Here is a 15,925-nt window from a genome sequence, read left to right on the forward strand (position 1 = left end):
GCATGGGAGACCTTGAGATGTTTGCCCTGGAGTCAGGAAAACCAATTTCGCAAGTATGTGGGCCAAAGAAAAGTGTGAGATTCTTCACTCTGAGCAAGCCAAGGAGTTGACACTGGTTTAGTTAAGTCCCTATAAATGGCTGATGAAGAGAAAGTAGAGTCTGGGGAGGAAAAACTGCTGAGAGGATTGGCATGCAGGGGTGCAAGAGGAACTAGACCCATGGTTCAGAACAGCCTGCCCCTGGGTGCTAGACAGAGTTTTTGGATCCTGCTTTGGCCACAAGCATCCCCCAGACAATCCCAACCTGATCCCCCCTCCTGCCCAGGGGGGTGGGGGGTGCACATTACCAATCCGTGCTACATGCTCAGCTTTCTTCACCTCCTGCTCTGCACGAGTCTTGAAACGGCTTGATGTGTACTTGTACATCCTGAAGAGGGGGAGAAAGCAACCTCAAGACCCAAGCAGCAGCGGGGTTGGACAGCAATTGAGCAACTCAGAAAGCACCCTGCCTTCCTGCCCCCTTCCAAGCTGCACTGTACTCATGATGAGTCAAAAACAAACTTATTTTTTTTAAAGATTTTATTTATTTATTAGAGAGAGAGCACGCACAAGCAGGGGGAGCAGCAGGCAGAGGGAGAAGCAGACTCCCCGCTGAGCAGGGAGCCCGATGCAGGACTCGATCCCAGGACCCCGGGATCATGACCTGAGCCAAAGGCAGACGCCTAACAGACTGAGCCACCCAGGCGCCCCAGCAACAAACTTATTTTAGCAAAATATCCAATTCCTTACTCCACTTGCCCCTTTCTCCATCTTTGATAAGCAACCCCACTACATACCAGGTATATCAATAATCCACAGCAGAAACAAATCTCAGCAATCAGCCAGGGCCTTTGCTCTCTCCTGTGTAGTGTCTAAAGGCCCCTTGGTCCTGAAGCTGAGAGGCTCAGACCGTTCACTGTGCCAGGCAGGGTACCCTCCATGTCACAGAAGGCACTCACACTCAACAAGCTTCACCAGCCAACCTCCACAGCTCTTCAGCCATCTGTGTCCCTCCCTCAAGACTTAGAAGTTTCTATGCAGTAAATCACAAGTAGCTTAAAGGCCCAGATGCATTCAACACTGTCAGAGCCTCTTATCATCACTCCTAGCATCACTCAAACAATGCCCCCGAGAAATACAGCCACGGCCCTATCCTCAGCTCAAGGGAACAGCAGACCAGGGTGGGCAGACCCCTACCTGGGCTTATATAGGCAGCAGGAGAGCCTCTTGGTCTGCACCTTGTGCCCATGGATGAAGATCCGCATCCGGGGATCAATATAAAGCACGGCAGCATAGGCACGGAAGGAGCGCCGCTCCGGCTTCCTAGAGGTGGCAGGAATAGAGGAGTGCTATCACCCACCCCACGACCAGCTTGACCAAAGATATGACAGAACAGCCTTTCTGCAGACCCTCCACCTCACATGTTGGCTTTTCTCACCACCCTGAAGGGTTGCTCCCTCCATGTGGGGAGCACACCCTTCACATCCCCAGCACAGGCACTCCACAGACATCAGACCCAGCCTTACCACTGGCCCCACCACAGACCCAGCAAAACCCATCCTGTCTCTAGGCTCGGTTTCCAAATCAAGGAGTTGGGGCAAGGGATCATTAATCTTTTCTTTTGGCTTAGCTGAGGAGCTGCGGTCCTATTCATCCTGTTTGTGGTAAGAAAACTTGGGAGTGCTCAGCTTCAACAACTCCAATACCGGGAAATTCAGGGAATGAGCCCCATCCCCCCTTCACTATTAAAGTCACCTCCTGAGCGTTCTCTCCCTGAGAAAATGGACCACCAGTTCCAAGCCTTCCCTCCCTTCCCAGCCACACTCACGTGCCCTCTGGGGAAGTCTCTGCCATCTGGATATCTCTTGGATTTGAGATTATGTCTAGCTCTGGCTCTCCATTATCCATGAGTTTGAGATTGAAGATGATCACCAGTGTTCCTGGGAAACAAATCCTCCTTTTGTCCTGCCAGGCACCACCTGGTCATCCCCACACCACTCATGGCTCCTGGATTCTAGGGGCTGTAAGCTCAAGCCTACTTACCACTGTCTCCAGGAATTTTCATGAACTGAGTCATAACTTCCTCTTCATTGCGGAAGGGAGAATACTTGTAGATGAGTTCTGTCTCAATGGCAAACTTCTCCACGTTGTCTGTGACAGGTTCCCGGGTCCGAGCATTCCAGGTGGGCAATGGGACTATCACCTTTGGAGAAAGCACGGGCAGACACTTTGAGGGAGGACCCAGAATAGCCTTCCCCCAAAATGTGCATCCATCTTGTCCCTCTCCACAGTGGCTCCACATTGCCCCAGAGGTGAGGTCCAAGCTTTGCAGCCTGACACCAGAGGCTCTGTGGCTTCTGCCCTTCCCAAGCCTCAGCCTCACAGCAGTAGGTCCTCTGGGATATGCTGATTTATGCCCTGGGGGTCTTTGCATGGGCAGTTCCCTGCTTGGGATGGCCCTGGCCATTCTCCCAATTTGATATCAATTCTTCTCTCTCTACTACTGAAAAGATATTTGTACTTATCTCATGAATCTGAAGATACATATAAACATACAACTCAGCAATTCCACTCCCAGGTTCTGGGAGTGTCTTCTGCACACATGTACCAGCAAACATGTAAGAGTAATATAAATATCCAAAACAGAATGGATAAATTACACTATCATATATTTATACAACGGAATAAGGTATAGTAATGACAATGAACAAACTAACAGCTATTAGCAACAACATGCATGGATCTCAAAAACGTTAGGTGAGGGGCGCCTGGGTGGCTCAGTCGGTTAAGGGTCTGACTCTTGATTTTGGCTCAAGTCATGATCTCAGGGTCATGAGATCAAGCCCCACGTTGGGCTCTGTGCTGGGCATGGAGCCTGCTTGAGATTCTTTCTCTCCCTCTGCCCCTCCCCCTAACTAAAACAAAAACAACAAAAAAACGTTATGTGAAAAAGACAAAATAGAAAAAAAAAAATCTATGGTATGAGCCCACTTAAATGAACATCATAAAATAGAGAAACTAAACTATTACTCAAGAATGCATACACAACACAGGTGCCAAAACTATAAAGAGAAACAAGGAAATAATCATTACAAAAGTTACCTGAAGGCGGTTCCTTCAGAGGTATGATAAGGAATACAATTAGTGAGGGGACACACTGGGGGCTTCTAGTATCAGTCTATTATGGCAACTACCTAGGTGTTCACTTTATAATTATTCTCTCAACTGTACCTGTATTTTAATACACTATTCCATATTATGGAATTTAATCTTATGTTTTTAAAAATCCTACCTTTATCAATTGTACCTCAATAAAATTGGGGGAAAAAAAATCCTACTCTTTCTTCTAAAAACCCTACCCTCAAGTGCCGCACCCAGAGGCTTAGATGTGCTCCTCTCCCAGCCAGCTGCCCAGGAGCCCTGTGGATAGATGACTGCTTGATTCCCTCTGTAAAGCAAACCAGTCCAGGTACCTCAAAATCTCAAATCAAATGGCCCACCCTAAGAATAAATGGATTCTGTAATTTTAAAAAGTGCCACGGTGATAAACTGTTAAGGGTTCTGAGACATTTTACTGGTTTCTAAGAAGCTTTATGCCTAATGGTATTCATCCCTAGAGCTGGTTTGGACACATTCCTACCCAGTAGAAAATGATCTATTTTGAAATCTTGGCTGAGTCTGCACTGGAGTACAATCCAAAATAGTGACCTTCTAGCACCAAGTAAGGAAAAAATTTCAACCTAGCCTTTTCACCCAGGGAACTGAATTCCATTTGTGTTCTGTGAATCTGTACCTGACTCTGCAACCCCCATTCTTCACAGCAGCCCCAGGTGATAACAGCATTGCTTTAAACAGCATACACTTCCACTGGCACCCATCCCGGCCATCAGGACACTTCCTTAATTTCAATGTGACCACTCTCCTGGTTTTCCTCCTACCCATCTGGTCACTCCTGTCTCTTCTGCCACCTTCTCCTCTCCCTGGAGGAAAGTATCCCTGAGATTCCCAGGTCCTCTTCTCACTCTGAACACTCCTTTAGGTGAGCTCATCTGCTACCAAGGATCCCAGAGCCCAGGTCTCCCAAGCTCACGACCCAAACTTAACTTTCCATGTCCAGGAGAACTTACACTCTTCACCAAAGAGCAGGATGCTACTCTCTTATTCTTCACCAGCTCCAAACAGTCCACATCATGCCCCAGCTACCACACCAGAACCTACATCATTCATGACCCTCCTCCCTTTTCCCCTCTCCAGTGATCAAACACCAGATTTGTGGGTCCCACATGTTAAAGGACCTCCCTGCTGTGGTCCTGCCAGGCTACACACAGCTAGGGAATCTCAACTAGTTTACTCCAACTCCTGTCTTTTCAATCCAATCACCACACAATAACAAAATGATTTTTTTGTGTTTGTTTGTTTTTGTTTTTTTTTTTTGAGAGAGAGTGCAAGCAGGCAGGGAGGGGGAAAGGGAGAGGGAGAGAATCTAAAGCAGGCTCAGCACTGGGCATAGCCCAATGCCGAGCTCCATCTCATGCCCTGAGGTGAAATCAAGAGTCAGATCCTTAACCGACTGAGCCACCCAGGGGCCCCACCAAACTGATCTTTTTAAAAGGGAATCTGATACTGCCACACCCTTGCTTAAGTTCCCTTTGAAGGCTGGTGTTAGTAAAGTCCTGTACTCACCAAGGCCCTGAGGTCAAGCCTGACCTAGCTCTCCCTGCTGTCCAGAGGCCACCACCTTTCTTCAGGTAGTCCCTCTGCCAAGTCCCTTCCTACAGCCCTCACCCTCCCTCAGGGCCTTGAACAGACTATTTCCATGGACTTGACCACCCTCCTCCCACTACCCACAGTCCAACAGGAAACATTCCTGAAAACCACAGCCTGGGCAAAAGTTCTCCTGCCCTACCTTCTCCCAGGAGCGTTCTTTCCAGCTGTAGCAATTCTCTCACTGCATGTATGATAGATGAACTGACACAGTGCACCAAAAAGGCAAACTAATCCACTGGCTTGCCAAGTAAAGGTGGTGGAAAAAGACAGCCTTTCCTTCCCACCATGAACTAATTTGCTATGATTTAAGCTCACATCTAAATAGGGCCAGCACAAATCTAATCACAGCTAACCAAGAGAGATTAATCAGATTAAAACCCTGACTAAATTTACCTATCTGGAGATTTCTCTCTGCAGACCCTCTCTCAGCCCCGTCTCTACAGCTCTGGCCATCACCTCCCACACATGAAAGGAAGAGTCCAGTCTGAGGCTGGGCAGACTAAAACTGTCTCTGATACCCCCCTTGGTGAGGAAGCACAGACCTTACCAGACCAACTCCGTAGATGGCTGAGCCACCAGGCCACAAAGAGAATCAACTGAGCATGTGTTTAGCTTACATAATTACCTAATTACTGAAATGTTTTAAAATCAGAATATTCCAAATTCATTAGGACTTCTTTCCAGCACAGCAATGATGAGCTAGGGCTAAGTGTCATCTGTCATTTAGCAAAGAACTTACAATGATGTTTTCCATATACTCACCTGCTTCACTACCTGCCCAGGCCCCACAAGTATCTTACTTGTACCTTCTGATATAAATGATTAAAACAACATATTTCTTCAAAAGGAAAATACACTCATAGCACATTCCACAAAATCACCATCATATGGGAAAGACAGTGCTGCTCCTATTATTAGTTCCTATTACTATTGCAGGTTGTGATCTCCACCCACAGTAAAGAAGGAAAAACACTCCCCTTGATAAAACTCTTCATATTAACACCCCGCCAGACTAAATTTAGGCTGCAGGTCTAGAGAAGCTGCAAATCCAACTCTTGGTTCCTGCCATCCTGATGGCCTCATTCTCAGAAACAGGACAACTGTTCTCTAAAGCTTTGAGATTTTTACTTCCTCTCACACTTAAGAGGTCTGCCTAACCCCTCAACCAGTTCATCCAACCAGCTAATCCCATAAGGAGGCACTGCTGCAATCCTGCAACCCCAATGAGCCCAGCATCGCAAATAACCTAAGCAGACCCAGGAAATGTGAAATGACGACTTAGGCCACGAGGATAGGACCTACTTCATCAATGCCTTCCTCCTCATGAAAGGTCCGAGACAAAAAGAGGCAGGTCATGGTGTCTTCCTTCTTGGTGAAGAGTATAAAATCCTTCCCAATGCGCATTGAGCCCCTGAAAGGAAAGCAGAAATGTGTTATTCTCCCAGGGATTCAAAAACTCATCTGAAAAAGGAGGAAATTCACCCTCTGGACATGACTGAAACTGCCTTTGAAGGGCTCTCCTCAAGACCTCCCTCCCTCGCAGGACCCTGAGATGAGAGGTCCACAGTCCTCATTCCCTCTACTTTTCCATCAGCCTTCACTGTTCCTCACAACCAGCCTGACCGCACTTACCCACCATACAAGGCTTCCCCACCACCCTTCTAGGGCACACTGACCACGGATCGTCAGCCCCAAGTTAACTCCCGACCTGCTGCACATAGTAAGTAACCCTGCTGCCCATGCACCAGGTTCATCTCAGCTACACAAGGACTGCTGTACTCTTTGTGCCACCATCAGATTTCTCTCCAGGAACCGATACCTTCAACATATCATCTTCCATGCTAACCACATCCAGTTCCCATCTGATCCTTCCTTTGTTGACACAAACTCCCTTCTCATTCACTCATCAAATGGCAGTACCATCAAGGGCACAGCCCACAGTCTACACTCATAAGTCCTCAAAAAAAAAAAAAAACAAAACCCAGTATGATCCCAAGGCTCAGCCAAATATAGGGGCTAACCATACACAACATAATTCTTCTTAATCATAGTTTTTAAGGAGGCCTATAATTGGCTCATGTCCTGTAACTACAACCATCTTCTGTCTCAAAATTGTTTCGCCACCTCAAGCTCTTTATGACAGAGGCGGTCCCTGCTTTTAGATGCAATTGGTTTCTGGGAAATGTGCCTTGAGGCTGGGTTCCACAAGGCAAAAGTCCGAATGGAATCAACTGCTTCCTTCCTGTTTGGCCACATTAAATCATCTGAGAAACAGGCAAAGACAGGCCTTTCTGCGCAACATGGAACAGGGCAGAAGTTCCAACAGTTCATTGCCCAGTGAACAACGGGGCTGTTTAGCTCCTTTCTTCTGAGCAGCTTCTGGGGCTTTATGGCTATTATCTCATTAGTCTTCATAATACCCCAGGGAGGGGATGGCAGTGGAAAGCCTCATTACTCTCTTCATTGTACAAATACAAACCAGGCTGGCATGCCAAACACATAAATGAATGCCATGTCCCATTTCCCCAAATGCTCAGGAAAACGCCCAGGACACTATCCAGAGACACCGTGGGGGCTGCCAAGTTCTCTTTCTCCTCTTCCAGTTCCCAAGATGCTGGCAATGCTGCTTCCTCTGACAGATTTCACAGCCCTCCTCCTTCTTCCCTGAAGCTTATGGATAGCAAAATGAGGCATATTACCTTGCTTTCTGTCAAAGCTTGTTCTTGCCCTAATTTGGCAAAAACTCTCACTTTGTGCTTCCTTTCTTCCTTCTTTGATCCTGACCTCGGAAGCTGAAGAGCAACAACCCCAAAAATGCCACCTTTCTGCTGGCTTCCTTGCTTCTCAGCCCTATTCTCACCACAAATCACTCCCTCTTGAAACTCTTTTTCAACTTCTGGTTTCAAAATAAATACACTCTCAACACTAGATGGCTCCAACTCAATGCATCCTTTACGAAACTCATTCTACTAAAATATGCTAATGAGAACACTCTCAACTTCCTGGTCTTCTAAGCACCGTGAGAGTCATATTTAGTTTGCGCCTCAAACTTGCTCTGTAAGGGAGAATGTCAGAGAATAGAACCCCGTTTTCTAGATTAGAAAACAGATATTCAGAGATGTGAAACAGCTTGCCTGCGGCCACAAAACTGCTAAAACCAGGTAGGAGGAGGCTGGCCTACAATCCAGATGGGAAGTCAGGACTTCTTTCGCACTGACTCTAAGAGACCTCAGTTACTGGGATTTAGGGCACCAGCACCAGAATCACTTGCGGAACCTAACCTATAGATTCCTAGACCCTACCCTAGACCAGGAATCTGCTAATGGAAAGAACAAAGGAGAAATAAAATAAGAATCCAGAAACTAATCTAAGGCTCTCAAAGCAATGACAGTATTTAATCCTTAACTTACTTGGCATATATTATAATCCCAATCTACAAAGGAGGAAACTGAGGCTCAGAGCAATAATTAAGTGGCTGAGATGAGATTTGAATTTTAATTTGCATGACTGAAGTGAGATGGATAACAGCTCCGGCTTTGCAGTCAAAAGGACCTGGTTCGTATCTCAGCTCTACACTCAGGCAAATATTTGTATACCTCTGGGCAAATCACTTCATCCCCATAAATCTCAATTTCCTCATTGGAAAATGAGAATAAAAAATGAGAATAGGAGCGCCTGGTGGCTCAGTCATTAAGCATCTGCCTTCGGCTCAGGTCATGATCCCAGGGTCCTGGGATCGAGCCCCGCATCGGGCTCTCTGCTCAGCGGGGAGCCTGCATCTCCCTCTCCCACTCCCCCTGCTTGTGTTCCTTCTCTCGCTTTGTCTGTCACATAAAAAAAAGTGAGAATAGGAGGATTAAATAAGATCATCCAAGTAAAGTTTTTAGCACAGTGCCTGGCACATGGTAAGTACTTGTTATTACCATTTGGTTTCTCCCCTGAAAGACAAATCAAAAAGTCCAGGTACCATGTCTCCGATGTCTTTGGAAGCACGCTCTTTCCCTGCCACACATCTAAAGCATGCTGCATGTGAGGGACAACTGATACTGTTGACTGACCAAAGCACCACCCTCTAACAAAACAACACGTTTCCACAGCAAGACTGGAAACGTGACTCAGAATTCCATTTGTACAAACTCCAATTCCACTAAATCTTACTCCGTCCAAAGGTATGTACAGCTGGAAGTGAGCATTTCAGAAATAGAAACCTTTCTCTTGGGGCTTCACTCAAAACCAGAACAACACATTCCAAACACCAAACAAGTGGGAACCAAGGGCTAAGAAAGAAGTCCCAAAGGATCTGAAGACATTAGGTAGGTCGCTGCTACAGGGTCTAGCAGGACACAGAAGTGGAGACCATGTCCTCTGAGAGGGAGGGTTCAGATCTCTATTACTCACTCTGGATCCCCAGTGCCTGGCTCAAAGCATGACATGTGGCAGGTGCTCAAGGAACACTGCTGTGCCATGAAGCAACCCCTTTAGCATCTCAAACACATCCGAACCCCGCAAAACAACCACTTGCATCCTCAAACCACAGGGTAAAAATAAGAATTTTCATCAGGAGGAAAAATGCGGTTCCAAAGCACATTGCCAAAAGAAACCTATAGCTTGCTTCTCTCACCCCAAATGGTTTAGGATGTTCATTCTTTCAATCTGTAAGGAAAACTTGGCTGAACGACAGTTGCGGGCGCCTGGGTGGCTCAGTTGGTTCAGCGACTGCCTTCGGCTCAGGTCATGATCCCGGAGTCCCGGGATCGAGTCCCACAGCGGGCTCCCTGCTCAGCAGGGAGTCTGCTTCTCCCTCTGACCCTCCCCCCTCTCATGCTCTCTTTCTCTCAAATAAATAAATAAATAAAATCTTTGAACGACAGTTGCTAAGTCCCCAAACTACTACTTCTTTCTGATTTAATTCTTCTGCTCCAGAGTTACACTAATGGAAGGATAAGGAATAGAAAGTTTTCATTGGACAACAGCAGGAGAGTTCTGCTTGATTCTGTATTGAGTCCTACGACAGGCTTCTAGTATACTTACGATTTTAACCCATTCCCATATTGCCCAATCTGGGTGGACTCAGGTGTTCGTTTGGCCGACTTCCCAAACTGGATCACACTGGCAGCGTCACCTGAAGTGACAGGCACAAAACAAAGTGAAGCATTTGCATTTCTTCCCCAGGATCCTCAAAAATAAAAGGTCTGAGCTTTGTTAAATCTGAGCAGGGCTGTCTGTCTACTAAAACCACTTCCCAAGGAAATTCAGAACCATGAGGCAAATGGAGACAACCTCTGACTGGCCTGTTAGTACCACCATCACTATGACTTTATTCTGTTACCAGAACATGGTATGAAGGCTGAGGAAGACCTCTGTAGTTCCAGCTCCAGGATGTTGTGCAAGCTGATAAATACAATGTCAAGAGACAGGGTAATCTGACTGACTTCAGGTTGCCATTCAGATCCTATCTCCCATGCTAGGACAAGACCTGGCAAATCCATTAGTGGAATTAAGCCTGAGATGTTGCAACAGACCTTTCTCTCTCCAGGTGGATCTTCTAGTCACAACAGTAAGGCAACAGAAAAACAACACAATGAGTATTTAGTAAAAAGAGTTACATCCTCCCCAAAAGAAGAAATCTCATCACTTACTTGGATCCATTCCTGCTCCATCATCCAAAAAGCAAAGCATAAATCCTCCTCGAAGGTCCTCTCGCCTTTCTGTAAGAGAAGCAGCTGCCATTACTGGGTAGTTACCTACCAGAGGGCGCCAAAATGGGTAAGGTCAAAGGTGGATCAATGTGACATTTGGGCCAAAAACATTAGGACAAACCTAGCTCCTCTTTCTAATAGTCTATTAGAAGGTACATGTCGGGGTCCTTGAAGGTAGACATTACTATCAAAGGTTCTCCAATGCTTTCTAGTTAATGACAAAGATTGACAGAATCTTTGAGGGCAGGAAATACCTGGTCCACTAGACTAACCACCAAGCAGGAAGTCCAACTCAGGGCTCGATTCCAGGACTCTGAGGTCATGATCTGAACCCACTGTCTGAGTCACCCAGGCACCCCTGAATATGCATGTATTTAATGCAAACCTCAATCATCCTTCTGCCTCTTTCCACCTGGATTACTTCCACCTCTGCCCTCCGCTATGGACCCCAAGTCACTAAAGTACTCCAACTACAACACACTGTACCTTATCAACACTGCTCAAATTCAACAGGGCATCTCCTTTGTGGGTTAAATCTGGGGTAGCCTTCAGACAATGTGATCAAGCCAGACATGCTGTGGGCACAGTGGTGGCAGTTACTACCCAGAGAAACTGCTAAGTCTGTGTATGACTACCCCCAGGCTAACTTGAATTTCTGGGCTATCTGTATTCATTGCCACATCCTCTGCTTGCTATGGGTCCCTGAAATGGCTCCCTAACCTAGGAATATGATGGCACAACATGCAGTGAGAACTGCCTGGTTCCCAGCTGGACTTGCTCGACTAGAAGGAAGAATAGTCTTTTGACAAGAGGATTAAGTCCTTTGACAGTGCAGCCATGGCAGGGCTTCCTGGTTGACAGAAGGGGAACAAAACAAACTGGCTGCCATTTCAGTGGGTCTTCTGCAGCAGCAGGTGGTTACTCAAAGTAGTATGGGTCTAAGCATGTCACAAACACTAAAGAAGAGATTCCCAAATAGAGAAGGGGGCGATATTGGAGTTTCCAAGGTGAGGATTATATTGACAAAGGAGAACAGCACAGGCTTTGGAATCAGGAGATCACTTCTACTAAAAGGAAAAAATCTATGTAAGGGACTACAGGGACAAGCCCAAGGCTGCTTTGGAGCCTAGTTCCCGATTACTTTTTTGTTCCCCGCAAGCTGTGGTTCACTAACTTTATACAACTATCAAAGCTGAGGAATCCCAGTTTAAAATACTCTTTGTCCTCCCCTTGGGCTAAAGATTCAAGTGAGTCATGACCACCCTCTGTTAAATTGACTAGTTAGTGTAATTTAAAACACAATTTTAGGGGCGCCTGGGTGGCTCAGTTGGTTGAGCGACTGCCTTCGGCTCGGGTCATGATCCCGGACTCCTGGGATCGAGTCCCACATCGGGCTCCCGCCTCAGCGGGGAGCCTGCTTCTCCCTCTGACCCTCTCCCCTCTCATGCTGTTTCTCCCTCTCTCTCTCTCTCTCAAATAAATAAATAAAATCTTTAAAAAAAAAAAATAAAATAAAACACAATTTTAAAAGTACTATAAACCACAGATTTTCAAGTATCACTAAGTGTTCAGGAAGCTGACTTTGCTGAAACATTAATAACAAGTGCTTCTTGAAAGTTCAAGAGCAAGGACCTTCCTGTTAAGCATGTAAGGTAGATAAGAAAATTTCTCCTTATGGCAGTGCCTCTTATCAGTGTGGAGAATCCAAGTGAGATCTAGTTAAGCATGAGCAAGTGCAAGAAAAGTGCAAAAAGGCTTCAAAATTTCCTTCTGGAGGAAGCAAAGTATTACATGGAAACTCAAACTAGGACAGATACAGAGCATGGTAAAAAAAAAAAAAAAGTGTTCTAAATCTAGCCAAGAGCCATTTGTTGTACACTTCAGCCATAAGACATTCATGAAGATTCTGCTTTGGAATCTAGAAACTGGTTCAAGCCAACTGGCATTCCTGGAACACTATATAGGAAATTACTGCAAGGCTCCTGTGTTTGTTAGGCACATAATCATCACTTAACAGTGGGTCTGAGATCCCTTCCTTGTTCAAGGACTTCATTTAAATATTTTTCATATGGTTTACAAGGGTAAAAGTTCCACCAGTAGAGGATCCTCCTGGCCACATAGTGATCAACAGCCTGTAAGCAGCTAGTAGTACCCAAGTCCACATGATCATAAGCAATACTGCCTCAGGGCCAAGAAAGACTAGCTGACACAGCAGTCACTTCTTCAACTTTGGAAATAGGCAATGTGGCATCATCACCTGGCTACAACGCTTATCCTGATTACTTGTTTATTCAATGAGTATTTACTGAGCACTTCCTCTGTTCCTGGCTCTGTGATAAAGACAGTAGTAAACAATGCAGATATGGCCACTGCCTTCATGGAGCTTACAGTCCAATAGATGCTACTCTCTGTAGCAAATCAGTTAAGCAGAAGGGTTTAAGCAGGAGATTAAGAGTAACAGCTAGAACAAAATGTATTGTGCATAAAAATCCGTTGAAGAGCTTGTTAAAAATACAGATTTTGGGCTCCACCCCACAAAGTCTGTGTGGGTTTGAGGAGGTACCTGAGAATTTCCATTTCTAACAAGCTCCCATGCTGATGCTGTCCATCAGTGGACCACTCTGTGAGAAGCACTAAGCTAGAGAATCAAGAACCAGATAGCTCAAAACGATCTCCCTAGACATCCCACCAGTTAGAGATGTATTCCTAACACCTGATATTTACTTATCAGTCAGTTGAGTGTTATCTGAAGCCTCCAAGCAAAGGATTTTGATGAAGGAGGGGGAGTTCTAGAGAGAGGAGAGTCTAAGCAGCTGGGTGTTGTATGCTCCCACTCCCATCATACATCTTGGAAGCAAGACAGGGAAGGCAAAGCCAAACTGCCTTCTTTATAGTTGTGCTTCAGATCCTGGTAGCAGCTATGTAAGGTTATCAGAATGAGTTTGGAAGGATGCACATCTAAGCTCCCCCCAATATGGCCAAGTCTGGCTTCTCCAAATTAGCCTGACATCATCCCATCATCCAACTCCCACTGGGGAGAAGACAGAAAGAAGCAGGAGATGAAATGTAAAATGGAACTCATAAGTCAAAAATCAGAGATGAGAAAATAATATTGTCCTTAGCAGAAGTTGTAATAAAATGATATCCAAGTTCTTCATTGTTCTTTTACAATCTGAGCAGTATTCATTTCAGTTACATGTGCTCTAATTTTCCACTTACTAACCATGGTTTAGCATCACAAAGGGGATCTTTCTTTGAGGAATGGCACTGCCTATCCAAGGAAGTCAAGAAAGTCAGTAAAAATATGGAGTCTACTTCTGACAGGCACATTATTGTCTGGCCCCGTCTAACAGGAATGCTTTGGGTAAATGAATACCTCCACACTTTATGAGTCTGGTTCCTTTGTCACTCTTTTTTTAAAACATGACTTTTTAGTGAATTCAAACTAAATCTGATGTTTAAGGGGATTTCCAAGTTCAGTATCAATCTAGTCTCAGAATGGGAGTCAGGAAAATACTTTCCCCCGTGTACTGACAATAAGAACTTTATAGTTATTAGGGTATTACTAATTTTATCATTGTACTGATAAAATGAGATTGCTTTTATTCCTCCTGTTGAATGTGTTAATAAGGCTCTGAGGTAGAAAAGTGTGAAGTTGGGGCAGCCAGGTGGCTCAGTCGTTAAAGCGTCTGCCTCCAGCCTGGGTCATTATCCCAGAGTCCTGGGATCAAGCCCTGCATCAGGCTCCCTGCTCCATGGGAAGCCTGATTCTCCCTCTCCCACTCTCCCTGCTTATGTTCCCTCTCTCGCTGTGTCTCTGTCAAATAAATAAAATCTTTAAAAAAGGAAAAAAACAAAAAGAAAGAAAAGTGTGAAGTTAAAGATATCTCAGCCAAGATACCCAATCTTGAGGTATTTGGAGAAAATCAAGTCTTTTTCTAAAATGCTATAGTGTGGGGTGCCTGGGTGGCTCAGTCGTTAAGTGTCTGCCTTCAGCTTAGGTCATGATCCCAGGGTTCTGGGATCGAGCCCCACATCAGGCTCCATGCTCTGCGGGAGGCCTGCTTCTCCCTCTCTCACTCCCACTGCTTGTGCTCCCTCTCTCACGGTGTCTCTCTCAAATAAATAAATAAAATCTTTTAAAAAAATAAATAAAAAATAAAAATAAAATGCTGTAGTGCTTAGTACTTCTATCACACCATTTAATCCTTAACTGCCTTGACAGTTCCCTCAAGATCAAGTTATTGTTCTCTAACCATCTGCAGAGTGCTAACTGTCTTCTCCAATTAAAGACTTAAATTCTCTAATGAGAACTTAGAAAAGGCCCCATCACATCCTCTCTGGACTCTTCCCAAAGCACAACAGGAGTAAGAACACCGAGCACAGAATAAATGCACAGCGGGCCTTTTTCATTTAAATTGAAATCCAACCGTTCTGTTGCATTCTGAGTGTCAAGGATTAAATTTTCTTAGTGAAATTCACCCACCAAAGGTGGTAGGAGGAGGCAGGGATGATCTGTGTTTAAAATGCTTCTTTCAAGTAGACTCAGCTATGATGATTTGTCCTTTCAATGTCACTTGGAATAGAGGCCCATTCTCTGCTTTACCATCTGTGCAACGATTAAAACAACATTTCTTTCAGAGATAGCTGTAACTGCTCCTCATTAAAGTACACTTGAGATCTAAGATGCACACTGTGACTTGGGAATGGTGCCTCCATTTGGCCTTAGGGTAACACTCTTCTGCCGTGCCTCTGAGATGTATCCCTAACACCTGATATTTACTTTGTTCCTTTCTTCTAAAAATAAAAGAAGTCTTATTTTCACCACTTTGGCATAGCCTTTTGAGCAGAAGGCTTTCAGAATTTAAGCAGTACAGCTGACTTTCAGCTGTTCTGAATTTTCTTTGCTCCAAAGTGTACCAGAGATGAGAAAGTCATCCTATCTGGGAGATTCTTCATAAAATTATGTAACATTGGAGGTTCTGAAAATTACCTCTTAGTTTGCTTGTTCCCATTTATGAAATGAGTCCACAAAGATGGGTTATTTGGTAAGTAAGTGTATATTCCCACAAAAACACTTCAGTCTTCTCAGAAGCTAGTCAATGTTATTCAAGACTTTAGAAAAGTTTGTCAGAGACACATACTACGCTAGTCAAATTGGTTTTAAAAGCCATCTTCCTCTATTTTGCTTCCAAATTTCTAACATTAAAATGACCAGAAACATGCTGGTACATACACTTAACAGGCAGAAAGCAAACTAAAAATAATAATTTAAAATTTTTAAAAAGCCAGTGATAATGACTAAGAATTATTCCACTATTGCACCCACTCCAGAAAAAAAGAATCTTACTACCAAACAGCAGAGCCAATTAAATAAGCAAAACAGGAGACACCATTAATAACATCTTTAAATTCCGGGG

At 44.8% G+C, this 15,925-nt stretch overlaps 1 protein-coding gene across 4 annotated transcripts in view; it reads right to left on the bottom strand.

Moving 5' to 3' along the window:
* MORC2 (MORC family CW-type zinc finger 2) overlaps positions 1–15,925 on the bottom strand; it is a 39,484-nt gene that overhangs the window by 13,107 nt on the left and 10,452 nt on the right. For all 4 annotated transcript variants that reach the window (XM_073886753.1, XM_025858269.2, XM_025858271.2 and 1 more), the window contains exons 4-10: positions 10,446–10,514; positions 9,838–9,928; positions 6,109–6,217; positions 2,083–2,242; positions 1,868–1,979; positions 1,237–1,362; positions 348–427 (exon numbers count right to left, since the gene is read on the bottom strand). In XM_073886753.1, coding sequence (XP_073742854.1) covers positions 348–427; positions 1,237–1,362; positions 1,868–1,979; positions 2,083–2,242; positions 6,109–6,217; positions 9,838–9,928; positions 10,446–10,514 — 747 coding nt within the window. The remainder of the gene's footprint in view (positions 1–347; positions 428–1,236; positions 1,363–1,867; positions 1,980–2,082; positions 2,243–6,108; positions 6,218–9,837; positions 9,929–10,445; positions 10,515–15,925) is intronic.

This window comes from Callorhinus ursinus, unplaced genomic scaffold, assembly GCF_003265705.2.
Source record: "Callorhinus ursinus isolate GAN/ISIS: 27379988/994484 unplaced genomic scaffold, GSC_fseal_2.0 scaffold72, whole genome shotgun sequence".
Taxonomy (NCBI): domain Eukaryota; kingdom Metazoa; phylum Chordata; class Mammalia; order Carnivora; family Otariidae; genus Callorhinus; species Callorhinus ursinus.